Consider the following 13169-nt stretch of genomic DNA (forward strand, 5'->3'; position numbering starts at 1 on the left):
TTTTTGGTTTTGTCTTACTGAGATGTACTGTCAGGGCCCAGGTCTGAAATAATCTGTGCAGAAGTTCCAGGTGCTGCTGCAGGTCCTCCTTGGTTGGGGACAGAAGCACCAGATCATCAGCAAACTGTAGACATTTGACTTCAGATTCTATTAGGGTGAGGCCGGGTGCTGCAGACTGTTCTAGTGCCCTCGCCAATTCGTTGATGTATATGTTGAAGAGGGTGGGGCTTAAGCTGCATCCCTGTCTCACCCCCCGGTCTGTGGAAAGAAGTGTTTTTTTTAATTTTTTTACCATTTTAACCACACACTTGTTTGTGTACATGGATTTTATGATGTCATATGTATATCCCCCAACACCACTTTCCATCAATTTGTATAGCAGGCCCTCATGCCAAATTGAGTCGAAAGCTTTTTTGAAATCAACAAGGTATGAGAAGACTTTGCCTTTGATTTGGTTTGTTTGTTTGTCAATTAGGGTGTGCAGGGTGAATACATGGTCTGTTGTACGGTAATTTGGTAAAAAGCCAATTTGACATTTGCTCAGTACATTGTTTTCACTGAGGAATATACGAGTCTGCTGATAATGATAATGCAGAGGATTTTCACAAGGTTGCTGTTGACGCATATCTCACGGTAGTTATTGGGGTCAAATTTGTCTCCACTTTTGTGGATTGGGGTGATCAGTCCTTGGTTCCAAATATTGGGGAAGATGCCAGAGCTGCGGTTGATGTTAAAGAGTTCAACATCATAAAAATAAAAAAAAATTGAGAGAGAGAATTGAGATAAAGAGAGAGAGAGGAAGTTCCTCCCTCTTCCAGATGTGATGCCTATTTCAGTGAGGTAAAGAAACAGCTGTAGACTCTGCGGCTGTATAAATATGAACATTCATTAATCATAATAAATGAAAACAATAGCCCAGGATAATGTAAACTGTCAAAAAGAACGACAAGAAGTTAGGCAGACAATTCACTGTTCATTTAATTTCCATCCCCGTTGTCTCAGCCCCTTGCCAAAATGCAAAGAATGTTACATTGTATCAGATGCAATGCCGACAGCTATAATAAAAGACCCCTAAGATTTGAGGGATCACATCATTAGCCTACTCTATTCTGACACCTGGTGGTGAAACATTATCACATTAATTCACACCATTAAACTCCATAGCAAAGACATTGTGAATAGAGGGACCAACTAACAAACAATGATGGTTAAATATAAATCAGAGAAAAATACCCGTGACAATGATTTGTTTGTTTGGAGTTTGAGGCGCTGCTGTGACAGCCCAAGCCCCTCGCACCGCCCCCGCTCTCGCCTGGACAGCCGCTAGTGATAAACGCCGTAAGAAATAATAGCGCCATCTGCTGGCAGTAGCGCTACATCCTCTCATGTCACTCAACTAAAACAATACGGAAGTTGCACAGAACTCTGCCTGTCAACAAGAAAGACGACAGAAAGGGTAAGGTTGCTAATTTAGTTGTTACAGGCATTTATATACATCATGTATCGCTGTTTGTAATGTATATGTTCACCAGGGTGTTTGTAGGTATATTTGAATGCTTTTTATCGCGTGGCACGTTCAGGAAACGTTACAAGGAAGAAGTTAGTTAGTTAAGTTAGCATTAGCATGCTAGCCGCATAACACAGACAGGACGAGAGAGCGAAGCAGCTGCTTCTTTACCCTTCCTTCCTCTTCAAGGAAGTTTGCGGGGCGAGGATCCAGGAGGCCTAGATAAGTCTAGTGTGAATTGTTTCAGCTCACCTGGAGTTAAAATGGCATAGAAAAGCATTTTTGTGGTTAGGAGAATGCTTTTTGTGGTTAGGATAATGCTTTTTGTGGTTAGGATAATGCTTTTTGTGGTTAGGATAAGGATTGGCTTGCTGGTAAGTCATCGCTACAACATAACGTCATTAGCTAGCGAGGCAGGAAATTGCTGTGTATGTGTTCTCGATACAAATAGATCGGCATAACCTCAACAGTGCTTAGCTAGCTAAACCGAACTACCTTAAATGCCTTGCTGTCATATCTAAAGGCTAAGGCGAGTACATTCTGTATGTTGTTTGAAAGTAATTCCCTCCAGCTCCTGTGACAATGTAGCCTGGTCCCAGATCACTCTTATGGTCTTTTTTTTGTGTGTGAGGGGGGGTGACAATAGGCCATAGGAGTTGACATCACAAACAGATCTGGGACCACGCTAGTTAAAATAACCGTTTATGTTGAATAGGTTTTATCTTTTTATTTTCTTAGATTGTCTTCCTGAAAGACAAGTCAGCGACGATGGGGTCATTCTGCAAGGAGGACTGAGGGATCTGACCTAGATGTTTTTCTATTCTACTTTTCTTTCTTTTCAACTTTTCTTTCTCTTTCATGAGCACCTGTATTTCAGAGGAGCACTATCATCAGAATGACTGCCTCTTTCAACCTTTGTGTCCTTAACGTTTTGTTTGTAACTGGTGAGTTTTATTATGAATGTGTGTGTGTGTCTGTCTGAAGATGTCAAGACATCATGGTACTTTAGGGCATACAACTATTAAAGTGTGTAGCTAGTTTCAACTGTCAACTGCACCACATACACATACCAGTCAGATCTTTAGTAAGGCCCTGTTCAGACCTGCATAACTCAGTTTTTCCTGTTGATTCACAGCCTACAGCAGCCTGGAGCTGGCCTCCAGTACTGGTAAGATAACTACCCCCCCAACTCTTACAAATGCCTCTATTCATTTTATCAAAGGGACCTGTCTGTCTCTCACCCGTCTCATACTACTTCACAGGTATGTCTGATCAACAAAGTAGGTGTGGCAGTCTAAACAGTAATTGTAAGAATCAGTTGTGGCACCACCCGTTCTGTCACATTTTTGTGACGCTCAAATAATATTGAAATGCTTTTTGTCTTGTTGATACTAATCAAATCAAATTTATTTATATAGCCCTTCATACATCAGCTGATATCTCAAAGTGCTGTACAGAAACCCAGCCTAAAACCCCAAACAGCAAGCAAAGCAGGTGTAGAAGCACTACTGGGATTCCTCTAGACAGGGCATATACCAATATTATGAGTTGGCTAACTCAAGGTTATGAAGAGAAGGTCCTGCTAATATTCCCTTCGAATAAGTGCAAACACTGTTGGAAGTGCACTACAGCTCCATTATTTTTTAGCTGTGCCTGATGTGGTATAGTGCATGGTGTCTCAACAGTTTCAGCACCAAGCCATTGCATTTATCAGGGTCATATTTAGTAGGGCACACAAAGAAGTTTTGAAACAGAAAAGCTAAAATCAGAATTTTGATTGGACAAGTTTAGGTAACACCTGCCTATTTCACTCCTGTTTTCTCCCTAATGAACACAACCCAGGAGTCTAAAGTATTGCACTGTCCTTCTCTCTTCCAGCTCATTGTGGACAATCTCCCCAAGTCCTGGAAGCCCCGAGGGGAGAGATCAGAAGCTCCGTCCACCACAGCTGGTCCTACCGCCCACGGCCGTTCAACTGTAGTTGGATTATCAAGGCACACGTAGGAGAGCCCGTTATCCTCAGGTAATGTCTGCCCACTCACTGTCTTATCCCCCAAGTGGCTTATTCGGTGGGGCAGGGTGCAACGTTTGTCCCTAAACTACCTCCAGTCTTTAACCCTCTTGGCACTTGGTTAGATCTGAAGGGATTGGGTAGGTGTTAGAAATAGGATGGAAATTCCATCAAGACTCTCAGTGGACAAGATGACACGACTAATATGTTGTTTAATGATACTTATCCAATGCTTTCAGATTGACAGTTACTCTGGGGCAGGGAGTAGAGGCTGTGACTGGGCCTCAGAAAGGTCACATCATGAGAAGAACATGGCTTCATAGCCAAGTCATTTGGTTTTTGATCGTTTGCTCACTTCTTGTTTGTATCTCTTTTCACCTGTCGTTCTTTTAGTTTCTCCCAGTTTTCTACACGCTGTAAGAAGGAATGGGTCTCGGTGACATCATCAACTGGCAAGCCCATTACCTTTTGTGGTTCCGACCTGCCAAAGCCCATGGAGTTGATGGGGGGGAACATTACAGTGACGCACCACTTCCTGCCACACTTATTCCCCGTCTCTGCGTTCTGCCTGGGCTACGTCAGAGGTATGGTGGCAGGATTTGATGTCACTTGTTAATCATGAGGAAGGACATAGTAAACTAGTTTTAACCATATTTGAGGACCAGGAATTACAATATAGCTAAAAGGAATATAAACTCTCCTCCCTCTCCCACCATTTCCCCCTGTTCATCTCTCTTGGTCTCTCTCCCACTCCGCTCTTTCACTCTCTCTCTCTCTCTCTGTCTCTCTCTCTGTCTCTCTCTCTCTGTCTCTCTCTCTGTCTCTCTCTGTCTCTCTCTGTCTCTCTCTCTCTGTCTCTCTCTCTCTCTCTCTAGACTCTGGTGAATGTCCGGTGGTGGACTTTGAGTGTTTGGGCGGGCGCTGCCTGCCCCTGTCCTGGCGCTGTAACGGCCAGACAGAGTGTCTGGGTGAAGGGATGGGGCTGGGAACAGACGAGCAGGAATGTGACGGAGAGATCGAGATCCTGGATCCTGAGCAAGACAAAGTAGTGGTAACCACCACCACACCAGAGTCCTACATAGAGAGAGAGAGGGAGAGGGAGGGGGAGACAGGAAGAGAGAAGAGCGGGGGGAGGGATTGGGAAACGGCACCGGTTGAGGTGGAGAAGGAAGTAGAGGAGGATGGGGACTATACCAAGGTAAAGGAGCCAGATAATCCTATGGAGGACTACTGGGAGTTCCTGCCTCGTCAACTCCCCAGCCCCCAGCCTCACAGAGCCCACCCCGGTCCCGGTGTGACCCAGGCCCCCACCGAGTGGCCGTGTGGCGGCCTCCTCCAAACCTTCTATGGGACGTTCGCCCCTCCTTCCATCAAGGGCCCCCCTCTGTTCTGTGTGTGGACCCTGGACCCCCAGGACTCCAGGCCTCTAAAGCTGGACCTGCAGCTGCTGGAACTGGGGCCTGGAGACACGGTCACTATCACCAACAGACAGCAGGGCACCGGGGAACTCATCAAAACTGTAAGTGTTAGTGGATCTGGGTATGTGTTTAATAGAAGTTTCCCCTAACAGACTTATACAGGGTCATATCTTTTTGTATTCCCCTAGGATTGGGAGTAGGGTTGTCTGATCCTAGATCTGTGGTTAAAACCAACTTCTACCTCTGGAATTTGTCATCTGTCACGATACTGTCCAGTTCTGTTACCCAAGTTAATTTACTCAATCTAATCACCCTGTCCTTTTTCCTCTCTGACAGATCACCAGCGAGTCCAGCTACAAGGCCATCCAGGTTGAGTCCCGGACCGGCCTTCTCTCCCTGACCTATCACACGCTTCCCGGCTCGGAGGGGCTGGGCTTCAACGCCACCTACCGTGTCGGGGGCTACTGCCCCCCCTGGGAGGGTAAATGTGGGGGTGCCGCGGGGGGCTGCTACACCCAGGAACAGAAGTGTGACGGGCGCTGGGACTGTCCTGAGACGGGGCATGATGAGGCGGGATGCAGGGGGTGTCCCAGGGACCAGTTTGCTTGCGGAGGGGTGGGGCAGCGGGCGGTGCTGGCGGGTCATAACTTCATCGGGCGTCCGGTGTGCTTCCCTGCCAAGGAGAGGTGTAACTACCAGCTGTACTGTGCTGACGGGAGCGACGAAAAAGACTGTACCATATGTCAACCTGGGACCTTCCACTGCGACAGCAACAGGTAGGGAATAGGGCTGTGTGTGTGTGTATGTGTGTGTGTTTTGACGTGTGTGTGTGCACCCATTACTGTATGATATTTATTTTGATATGTGTGTGTGCCCCCATTACTGTATGATATTTAGTTTGATATGTGTGTGTGCACCCATTACTGTATGATATTTAGTTTGATATGTGTGTGTGCACCCATTACTGTATGATATTTAGTTTGATATGTGTGTGTGCCCCCATTACTGTATGATATTTAGTTTGATATGTGTGTGTGCCCCCATTACTGTATGATATTTAGTTTGATATGTGTGTGTGCACCCATTACTGTATGATATTTCGTTTGATGTGTGTTTTTGGGTGTTTGTGAGAAATCACCACTCTGACGGTGTGTGTCTCTTCCCCAGGTGTGTGTTTGAGAGCTGGAGTTGTGACGGCCAGGTGGACTGTAAGGACGGGACAGACGAGATGAACTGCACCATGACCCTGCCTCGAAAGGTCATCACCGCGGCAACCGTGGGCAGCCTGGTCTGTGGGCTGCTGCTGGTCATCGCTATGGGCTGCACCTGCAAGCTCTACTCACTGCGGACCCGAGAATACAGGTACCCCTTATTCACCTCACACCTCAGCTTTACGCCTGTTGATGCTTCACCAAAATACACACAAACATCGCCACAAATGATCTTGATCTGTGTCCAGAATACAAAGAAATATCTCTGTCCAAACCAACGTTTATTGTGTTTGACCTGACCCCCATGTATGTGTTGAGATGTTTTTACCTTGTTTCTCTCCTGCAGTATGTTTGCCCCAATCAGCCGCCAGGAGGCGGAGCTAATCCAGCAGCAGGCCCCTCCCTCCTATGGTCAATTGATCGCCCAGGGCATCATCCCTCCAGTGGAGGACTTCCCCACGGAGAACCCCAATGAGGTGAGCGCACAGGTCTAGAATCAGCTAACCCTCTCCCAATCCTCATCCTAACCAATAATGTGGAAAATGCTAAACTGACATTGGATCAGAAACTAAAGGCAACTGTGTCCCTCTGTGATTAGAGCACAATTAATGAAAGTCCTCAAACAACTGACAACTTGAGATATTTCCATTCTTGGGTGTCCTTCCTTTACAAGGGAATCCTCCACTAACTTACAGTCGATTTGAAAGGTCCTCAGTACATCCCTATGTCCTCTGACTGTTCACCACTAGCCTTGTTTATCCTACTACCTACCAGCTTCACTGAATCACTCCATTATTATCAGGCTGTAGTATGGCGGCAGCATGCACTACTACATAAATACTGTTCTTAGATCAGGGGCAACCTCATCCTACTCTTAACGGGAGAGGAGAGACCCACTCAGATCCTATCAATGCTCCTTCATAATATGAATAGCCTATTCACATATTCAAATTGGATTTGTATTGGATTTAGAAATGAAATTACTTCACTCCATTGGTTGCTTTACTATACTAGTGCATCCCGTTAACCTACAGTAGATTGGAACTCATCTGGCTCTTCAATAGACTCGCCTTGTATCTCCTACTTACCAGAAGCACTCAGAAAGTTCAGTCAGACCCTCCTGAATGACTCCATTATACTCAGGTTGAATCAGGCTGTAGTATGGCAGCAGCAGGAGGGTGTAATCTCATAGATTTGAGTTACACTGGGGCCTGTAGGAGTACTGATCTAGGATCAGTCTAGCCTTCTAGATCAAAATTAATAGTATTATACGTCCAGGGGGGACCTGATCCTAGAGCTGTGTGACAGCAATAGCAGGAGCGTGATCTGATAGATTGTGTTACACCAGACAACACAATGGAGCCCCCTCACTACACCATAGTCTGATTAACTGCTGCAGACAGCTGAAGGAGGGAAAGAGGGTTAGCTAAAACAATATGCTCTCTGTGTTCAGTGTTGTAGCTTTGTTTAATGGTCCCCTCAAAGAGTGATCTAATTCAAATAATAAAGTCAATTATCATTTCATGATGGTAAGTCATTTTATTAGTATAGCACTCTTTAAATACAACTGAAATCTCAAGGTGGTTATCTTTTTTTCTTGTGCTCTCTCTTCTCTACTTATCTTTTTCTCTCTCTCTCCTCTCTTGCTCTATCAGTCTTCCTCTCTTTCTCTGAGAGGTTTTCTCCAGCTTCTCAGACAGGATACTTCTAACTCTCCACGACGCCGACGCCGTCCCCGATTCATCCGCCGGGCTGTCCGTCGCATGCGGAGATGGGGCCTAATCCCCAGATCCGCCTCCAGGCCCTCCCAGCCATCCAGCTCTGCCCCCCAGCTGACAGAGGCCCCCTCCACTGGTGTGGATCCCAGTCAATCAACTCCCGCCACCACCTCATTGGCTGTGGAAGCCGTCAATCTGCCATTGCCACAGAAACTAGGCTTGCTCCCACAAACAGTGCAGTACCAGCCACCACCACCCCCCCACTTCCTTCCTCCACCCACTCTACTCCCTCCACCCATTGTCTCTACTCCAGCTACCCCCCAGAGCCCTCCAGTGGCTGTCCCCCCCACCCCCAGCAGCCCCTCCCTAGCCTCTCTCTTCCACTCTTTGGGGCGCACTATCTCTCGCTTCCGCTCCTCCCCTTCCTCCTCCTCCCCCACCAACTCACTGCCCCTCTCCACATCCCCCTCTTTCTCTTCCTCCTCTTTGGAGGACGAGGTGCTACTTATCCCCCTCTCCGAGGACACAACCCCAGAGGACGACGTGCCCCTGCTTACACTCGACCCCTGACTTGATCCAACACCCCTTCCCTAAATGATGACTCAAGCACAGGAGCACTGCAAGGCTCCCTCTCTCTCTCTCTCTCTCTCTCTGTGTTGGTCTGGTGCCTTGGAATTGCATTTGTACTAACTAAAGGAATCTAATATTCAATGCTTTTATGTTATTGAGTGTGGAAACTCCTAGAGAAAGTGTGTGTATTTGTGTGTGTGTGTGTGTAGGGTATTTGTGTGTTGGATGTGCACTTATCCAGATATAGTCTGAAAGAGGTGAAATTTGCACAGAAAATCTCTCCCTCATGATCTAATTTAAGCAATGAGGCACCTCTGGAGTTTGTGGTATATGGCTAATATACCACGGTTAAGGGCTGTTCTTATGCAGGACGCAACACGAAGTGCCTGGATCCAGCCCTTAGCCGTGGTATATTGGCCATATACCACAAACCCCAGAGGTTCATTATTGCTATTATAAACTGGTTACCAACGTAATTACAGCAGTAGAAATAAATGTTTTGTCATACACGTGGTATACAGTCTGATATACCATGGCTTTCAGCCAATCAGCAATCAGGGCTCAAAACCACCCGGTTTATAATATATAATTTACTGTCAAGTGAATGATTGGTTTTAGCACGTGAAAGAGTTCATGTCTTTGTGTGACAGCATATGTGTGAATGCGTCATGTAAGGGTGAGCATATGGGGGCCAGTGTAAGGATATGTAGATGTCCTGTGTAGACACTATCCCATGTATAGTTCTCATCTCCCATCTAAGTGCCTTTTCAGAAGCTTGCTACAGTTGATGAATTTGAATGATGACACACATACTGTACACACTGTCCCAAATATGTGGACAAAAAGGAACACCCACCTTCTCACACACAGACTGTGTTTTATATTGCTTTCATAATGGATAAATTGCATGTCAATTCTGCAAGCTGGCAATAATTTTTGGGGACCCTCCTGGTTAGTGTACGTATGGCATAACTGACGTGTATAGTTTCGTATGCACTTGCAAGTGTGATGTATGAATGTTTTATAATGTAGTTCTCTAGTAGACAAATTGTGTCTCGGCTCACAAGACAATCTCTCTTGGTGCCTGAGGTTGGGTTAGACCTGTGAAGTGCACAACCGCACACAGAAAGATGAGGCCCCCCAGGGCCCACGGTCACAACAACCCCGACTTAAATTCTCAGCCCTTTGTGAATGGAATCCACTCTACCACGCTTTCACACAGTGAACATATAGCAAATTAAGAGACTTTTTAGTCTGCCATTTTTAACATCGTATCTTTTATTAGTTTTTCCGCTTTTATCCTTCAGAAATGTACTTTAAAAAAAATCTTAAATTGTTGTTCTGTTTGCCTGGGTTGTACTGAATGTATTCAATTAAACATAGTGGTTGGAGGATGATATGTTTAAAACTTGCAATGTAGTGATAAGGTTGGAGAGAGAGATTTTACTAGGGTCTATTTCACTGTACATAGCAAAGATGTGGACAAATCCACAGAGATTAAACAATTTGCACTTTTACTTGGACTCTAGCTTTTATTGTGTTTAAGAAAGAGAGCGAGAGAGATGTGTGAAAGAAATAAAAAGGCAATCTTAGGAAAAGCAGAGAAGAGGTGGCATTTTTCGATGAGGAGGTTGTCAGCGCCATTGTTCTCTGTCTCCTGGGAATGTATCAAAGACATGTGACATCCATTTCTCCAGAAGGCCCCTGGGGTGCCATGACAATTCAAGTGGATTAAATACCTGGGTGTCAAAGGAAGAGAGACAGACCAGTGCAAAGGAATGGTTGTGACCTTTGAAGAACTAGAAGAAGAGTGAAGGGAGTCGGGGGGGGGGGGGGTCTCGCAATTTACTGATAGAGATGAAATGTAGAACATTCAGCTCTCGGTTTTTGACGGCATCGGCGCGAGGTTGAGGCAACTATGTGCATTAGTGACCATTAGTGACCAAGTGGACTGTGAAAATGCAGTAGTTGGCCAGAGATATGGATTTCTCTCCAAAATCACTGAATGACTCCATTATCATCAGGCAACTCTTAACGGGAGAGGAGAGAACCACTCATAGACCCTGTCAATGCTCCTTATCTTTCCCCCCCAATTCATTTAGGATTCTCTTGGAGCCTGTCATATATCTACAGATGATGTCAAGGGAGGCTGCAGAGGGGAGGACGGCTCACAATAATGTCCAGAACGGGGGAAATGGAATGGCATCAAACACAGGGAAACCATGTATTTGATACCATGCCACCTATTCCACTCCAACCATTACCACAAGCCCGCCTCCCCAATTAAGGTGCCACCAACCTCCTGTGGCTGATGTCATACTGACGTCACTCCTATAGATCCCATTTATTTCATCTCTCCCCCAGATGTGACTCCTGTGGAGGGGCTATGACAATGGCTTCACCCCTCTCCCTCAGCAGATCATGGGTGTGGATGATGGTGGTGGTGGTGGGCATATGGCTCCCTGGTGCTCTAGAGAAATGTATCTTTGATGAGGTTCAGCAGTCAGTCACAGTGGTCACCACACCCACTGATCAACATGGACATCACCCTAAAATCACTGGGCCACAAACTCACAAGTTCAGAGGATACAGATGAATCTAGAAGTCAGACACACCTTCACCTCAACAACCTCCACCCCAGAGACACAACAGAAAGCTCAGAGAGCTGGCTCCACCCACACACCCTGCACAGCCAATCAGGATCCACACCTGGGTTCAGTGGGAGAGCCCTGCCCTGTCTCACGTGGAGAGTGAGAGAGAGAGACTGGAGCTAGCAGTCAGGGAGGCTGTTGGCATCGTGTCCAGCTTACTGTCAGGTTAACAAGACACAAGTGTCTTTGTTAGCTGTGTGTTTTTGTTGTTGTTTAGTTACTGTTGATTGACTGTATGATCGTATTGTGTATGATTGGTTTTGTTAATAAATGTTAGTGTTATTTTGTGTCATTGCATGTTAGTGAGCGTGTTAATGGTGGTGATAATTTCTAAAATATCAGTCCCTGGTCGTCTGTTGCTCAGCAGAGACATCAACAAGTACCGTGAATTCATCTGGAGGAACGCCAGCGCTGCCAACAGGCCTGACTCTTTTTATATATATATATATATATATATATATATATATAAAAAGTATTGTCTAAGAATTCTGTACTGTATATCTGCTTATCTACTACTATAGCGTACCACAGTATGAGTCATAATGCCTATAAATCCTAGCGGTCAAACAAGAAAATGGTTCCAATAGTTTTTTCCACCATACATTTTAGAAACACTTAAAATAAGGGCTGTGTTGCGTGTAGGCTTACCCTGGTGTGACGTTTTGATAACTGTGTAAATCTCTTTAGGACAAGGTGACGTTTAAACCCCCCCCAAAAAATTAAATGCGAATTAGCTGCTAATGTGGCTATCATACAGAACTATAATGCCCGTCTCAAGATTCACGTCACTCCAGGGCCATGATGATCTGGACGAGACTGCAGAATCGAGGCAAAGGTAAGAATCTCTTGATTAACTATCTAATGTTAGCTAAATTTAGTAATGGATAAGTTGGCTACATTTCTTTAAACTGACAATTGACAAAATACCTGTTTAGCAAAGGTGTCACCTAAAGATGATGTGCAGGAGCTTGCAAAGATTTGTAGTCTTGCATGATGTCTACTTTGATGCTAATTAGCACTTTTGAATCTGACAGTAAATATATTGCTAAAAGTCACCTTGTCCGAGAGAGATTTACATGGTTATCACAACTCCAGGGTAAGCCTTCGTTTGAAGAGTTTCTAAAATTCCCCATGGGAAAAAGAAATGGTGGAAAAACGATTGGAACCATTTCCCTGTTTTTGTGAATAGCACTTTGTGACATCTGCTGACGTAAAAAGGGCTTTATAAATACATTTGTTTGATATATTGATGTTTTGACTGGTAGGATTTATGGGTATTATGACACCTCCACTGTGGAGCTCTAGTGACCCCTGAATGATCTCAACCAATCAAAGCTTTCCATTTCCACAGGTGTGGCCGAGCCAATGAGAACTACAGGACTGAGTCTGGATGTTATTGTGAGTACAGCAGCATTTTACTCTTACTCACACCTTCCAGATATGCTATAGTACTAGTATAGTATGAATTAATATTTTTTTTTGATGTTGTGTTATGGGATTAATTGACACATAAACAAACATTACCATTTTTATTCTTCCGGCGTTCTCTGCAGTGCGCATTGCATAAAGAGTGAAAAAATTAAATAATACAAATATAAATCATTACCATAGTAAATAAGGTTATAAATAAATACAGAAAATGTAAACAGAAGACATTTGAACCCAGTCTGGCACAATGAGAGTAGTCCTAGTAGTCAGTGGATCATGGAGAGAGGCTGCCAGTAAAACTGTACCAGTCTCAATCTTATCACTTTACCCATCGTTGATTGACAGATCCCAGATGATCACATGAGTGGCTGTGCAGTGTACCCAGAGCCTGATGCACCCTGCTCGCCTTGGGGTGGCGGGGTAGCCTAGTGGTTAGAGCATTGGACTAGTAACCGAAAGGTTGCAAGTTCATATCCCCGAGCTGACAAGGTACAAGGTTATAAATAAATAGCAATGGCTATCTGTCGTTCTGCCCCTGAACAGGCAGTTACCCCAGTGTTCCTAGGCCGTCATTGAAAATAAGAATTTGTTCTTAACTGACTTGCCTAGTTAAATAAAGGTACAAAAAATATTAAAAAAACCTGACGATGACACG

The 13169-nt window shown here is 45.0% G+C and overlaps 1 protein-coding gene across 2 annotated transcripts; it reads left to right on the forward strand.

Annotated features, from left to right (window-relative positions):
* Positions 1–1368: 1368 nt before the first annotated feature.
* On the forward strand, positions 1369–9952 carry LOC110531637 (low density lipoprotein receptor-related protein 10). Of its 2 annotated transcripts, none has more exons than XM_021614948.2 (10): positions 1369–1456; positions 2246–2451; positions 2643–2675; positions 3386–3530; positions 3912–4102; positions 4394–5037; positions 5273–5712; positions 6104–6298; positions 6494–6623; positions 7803–9952. In XM_021614948.2, the coding sequence occupies exons 2-10, from the start codon at positions 2403–2405 to the stop codon at positions 8433–8435; spliced, it is 2460 nt and encodes an 819-aa protein (XP_021470623.2). In that variant the 5' UTR covers positions 1369–1456; positions 2246–2402; the 3' UTR covers positions 8436–9952. The 2 variants fall into 2 exon arrangements, with proteins under 2 accessions (XP_021470623.2, XP_021470624.2); XM_021614949.2 differs by lacking the exon at positions 1369–1456 and adding an exon at positions 1468–1881.
* The last annotated feature ends 3217 nt before the right edge of the window (positions 9953–13169 follow it).

The sequence above is a fragment of the Oncorhynchus mykiss genome, chromosome 9 (assembly GCF_013265735.2).
Source record: "Oncorhynchus mykiss isolate Arlee chromosome 9, USDA_OmykA_1.1, whole genome shotgun sequence".
Taxonomy (NCBI): domain Eukaryota; kingdom Metazoa; phylum Chordata; class Actinopteri; order Salmoniformes; family Salmonidae; genus Oncorhynchus; species Oncorhynchus mykiss.